The 2100-nt window shown below is 33.1% G+C and overlaps 1 protein-coding gene across 1 annotated transcript; it reads left to right on the top strand.

The window, feature by feature from the left end:
* The first annotated feature begins 305 nt into the window (after window positions 1–305).
* LOC107884944 (zinc finger MYM-type protein 1-like) lies at window positions 306–1282 on the top strand. Its single transcript, XM_016808077.2, has 2 exons — window positions 306–834; window positions 915–1282. The coding sequence occupies exons 1-2, from the start codon at window positions 455–457 to the stop codon at window positions 1225–1227; spliced, it is 693 nt and encodes a 230-aa protein (XP_016663566.2). The 5' UTR covers window positions 306–454; the 3' UTR covers window positions 1228–1282.
* Window positions 1283–2100: the final 818 nt, after the last annotated feature.

The following is a 2100-nucleotide window of genomic DNA, read 5'->3' as shown; positions in this document are numbered from 1 at the left end:
GAAACTTGAATTCAAATAATAATAATTTAATTGTATAAGAAAAACGGATTCGGAGTAGAGACGGGTTTATCAGTCTGGATTTCTATTTTTATTTAATATAGCCTTAAAGTTGGATTAATATTATAATATTATAGCTGACCGTCACAGGGTCATCCGTGATGGGTTGTTTATTTGTTTCCGGACGATGAGATGTATCATTTTCAATAAAATTTTATCGTTTAATATGATCGGCAAGTAAATATAAAAATAGTTAATGAAAACGTATTGAAATGTTTCTATTGCAGGGGCGAACGCAGGGGGGGGTTTTAGGGGTTTAAACACCCCCCGAAATAGTAGGTACAAAAAATAAATTATCTGACCTACAAATGTATTATTAATAGCATTTCAAAAAAATTGAGCTTAACAAAGCTTATGCATTGATTATGCAAATCACGTGTATGATGAAATCAATGAGATGCGTTGTGATTCGGAGTTGAAATTCAAAAGCTTGTATGCAGCAGCAAAAGAAATGGCGGACAAAATGGATATTAATTTAGCACCCCCGCGGAATATTGGAATACAGAAGAACAGAGACAATTATGAAGGCGGTCCAGAGGAATATTTTCGTCGGTCCATTTTTCATCCTTTTTTCGACCACTTATTAATGCAGTTAAAAATAAGATTTCTTGAACACCGGGAACTATTGTCGAAAATTCAAAATATTCTTCCAACTAAGTGTTCTGAGCTGAATACAAAAGAAATCAGTGAAACGGTGAATACTTTTGCAAAAGAATGGCCAGATGACATCAAGGGATCTACTGATGATTTTATAGCTGAAATGACCATGTGGCACAGGTAACAAAATATTAAATTTCTTATACATAAAAATATTTTTTGTGATCTATATTAAAACATAAAATGCATTGTTGTTTCAGACATTGTTTAAATATGTCAAAGGATAAACAGCCTAGAACATTTATTGAGACTCTCAACAATTGTAATTCTGCATTATATCCATCAATACACACATTTTTGCAGATTGGTGCAACTCTACCCGTTTCTGTGGCAACAAGTGAATGGTCTTTTTCTTGTCTTCGAAGATTAAAAACATATCTGCGCAACAAGACTGGTGAGGAGCGATTAAATGGATTGATGCTATTAAACTTATACAGAGACGTGGAAGTTACTTGTGAAGAGGTCATTGACATAATGGCAAAAAAACCAAGACGCATAGATCTCGTTTTATAATGTAAATTGACAAATTGTAATAATTAGTTATTAATTATTATCTATAATATTATGTAATAGGTATATTATATATGTATTATGTATTTATATATATAGTATAAGTGACTAAAATAAAATATAGAAAAGTGTAATACAGTATGAATAATATGATATTTATGAATACCTACTTTAAATTTTTTCAAAACCCCCCCCGAAATATTTTCCTGCGTTCGCCCCTGCTGATTATAGAGATTCATTTCGGTAGACACTTTTCAAGTATGAGAATCATACGTCGATGGGCAACCATACTATCTATAGCCGTGGCACGGATATAGATACTATGGTTGCACGACGGCCCATATTGGATCACAGTGCTGAGCGGCGCCGAATGTTCTTATCAATTCTGACAAAAAGTCGCGTTTTACTAGCGCCCTCTACAACTACTACTAAGTTACGGTAACCAAACCGGGTTATCTAGCCACGGTGGAGCGCTAGTACACAGAATAGATGAAATCAGAATGGACACTCTCCAAAAACCATGATAAGAGCTAAAGTGCCACCAGTGTAGCCATATAAAAAAACTATTTTCATTTTCTGATTTATGTCGCAAAAGGCCACTCTGTGTAACTGTTTTATTTGGATTTATTTGTAAACTAACTGCTTTTTTGAGGCTGGTTTGTAAAAAACAACTTAAAAATTCATTTTTCATAAAAAGTGAAACACGAGACATCTACAAGGCCTCGGTCATACTTAATTTGATATTTTGAATTTTGATTACTTTGAAATTCTTGTGATTTTACGCCATAATCATTATAATAATTCTCGTTTAAACACGAAAAGATGTAAAAGTAAAATAATAAACGATATGCGCACTCAATTGCATCACAAACTATA

This window comes from Acyrthosiphon pisum, chromosome A2 (assembly GCF_005508785.2).
Source record: "Acyrthosiphon pisum isolate AL4f chromosome A2, pea_aphid_22Mar2018_4r6ur, whole genome shotgun sequence".
In the NCBI taxonomy this organism is placed as follows: Eukaryota; Metazoa; Arthropoda; class Insecta; order Hemiptera; family Aphididae; genus Acyrthosiphon; species Acyrthosiphon pisum.
Note: the sequence above shows the minus strand (reverse complement) of the source record. Positions and strands in the feature narration are given on the sequence as shown.

Excerpts from the sequence above, each read along its gene's own strand:
- LOC107884944 (XM_016808077.2), top strand. The coding sequence starts at position 455 with ATGCGTTGTGATTCGGAGTTGAAATTCAAAAGCTTGTATGCAGCAGCA. Across the intron at positions 835-914 it reads GAAATGACCATGTGGCACAG|ACATTGTTTAAATATGTCAA; the intron begins GTAACAAAATAT and ends TTGTTGTTTCAG.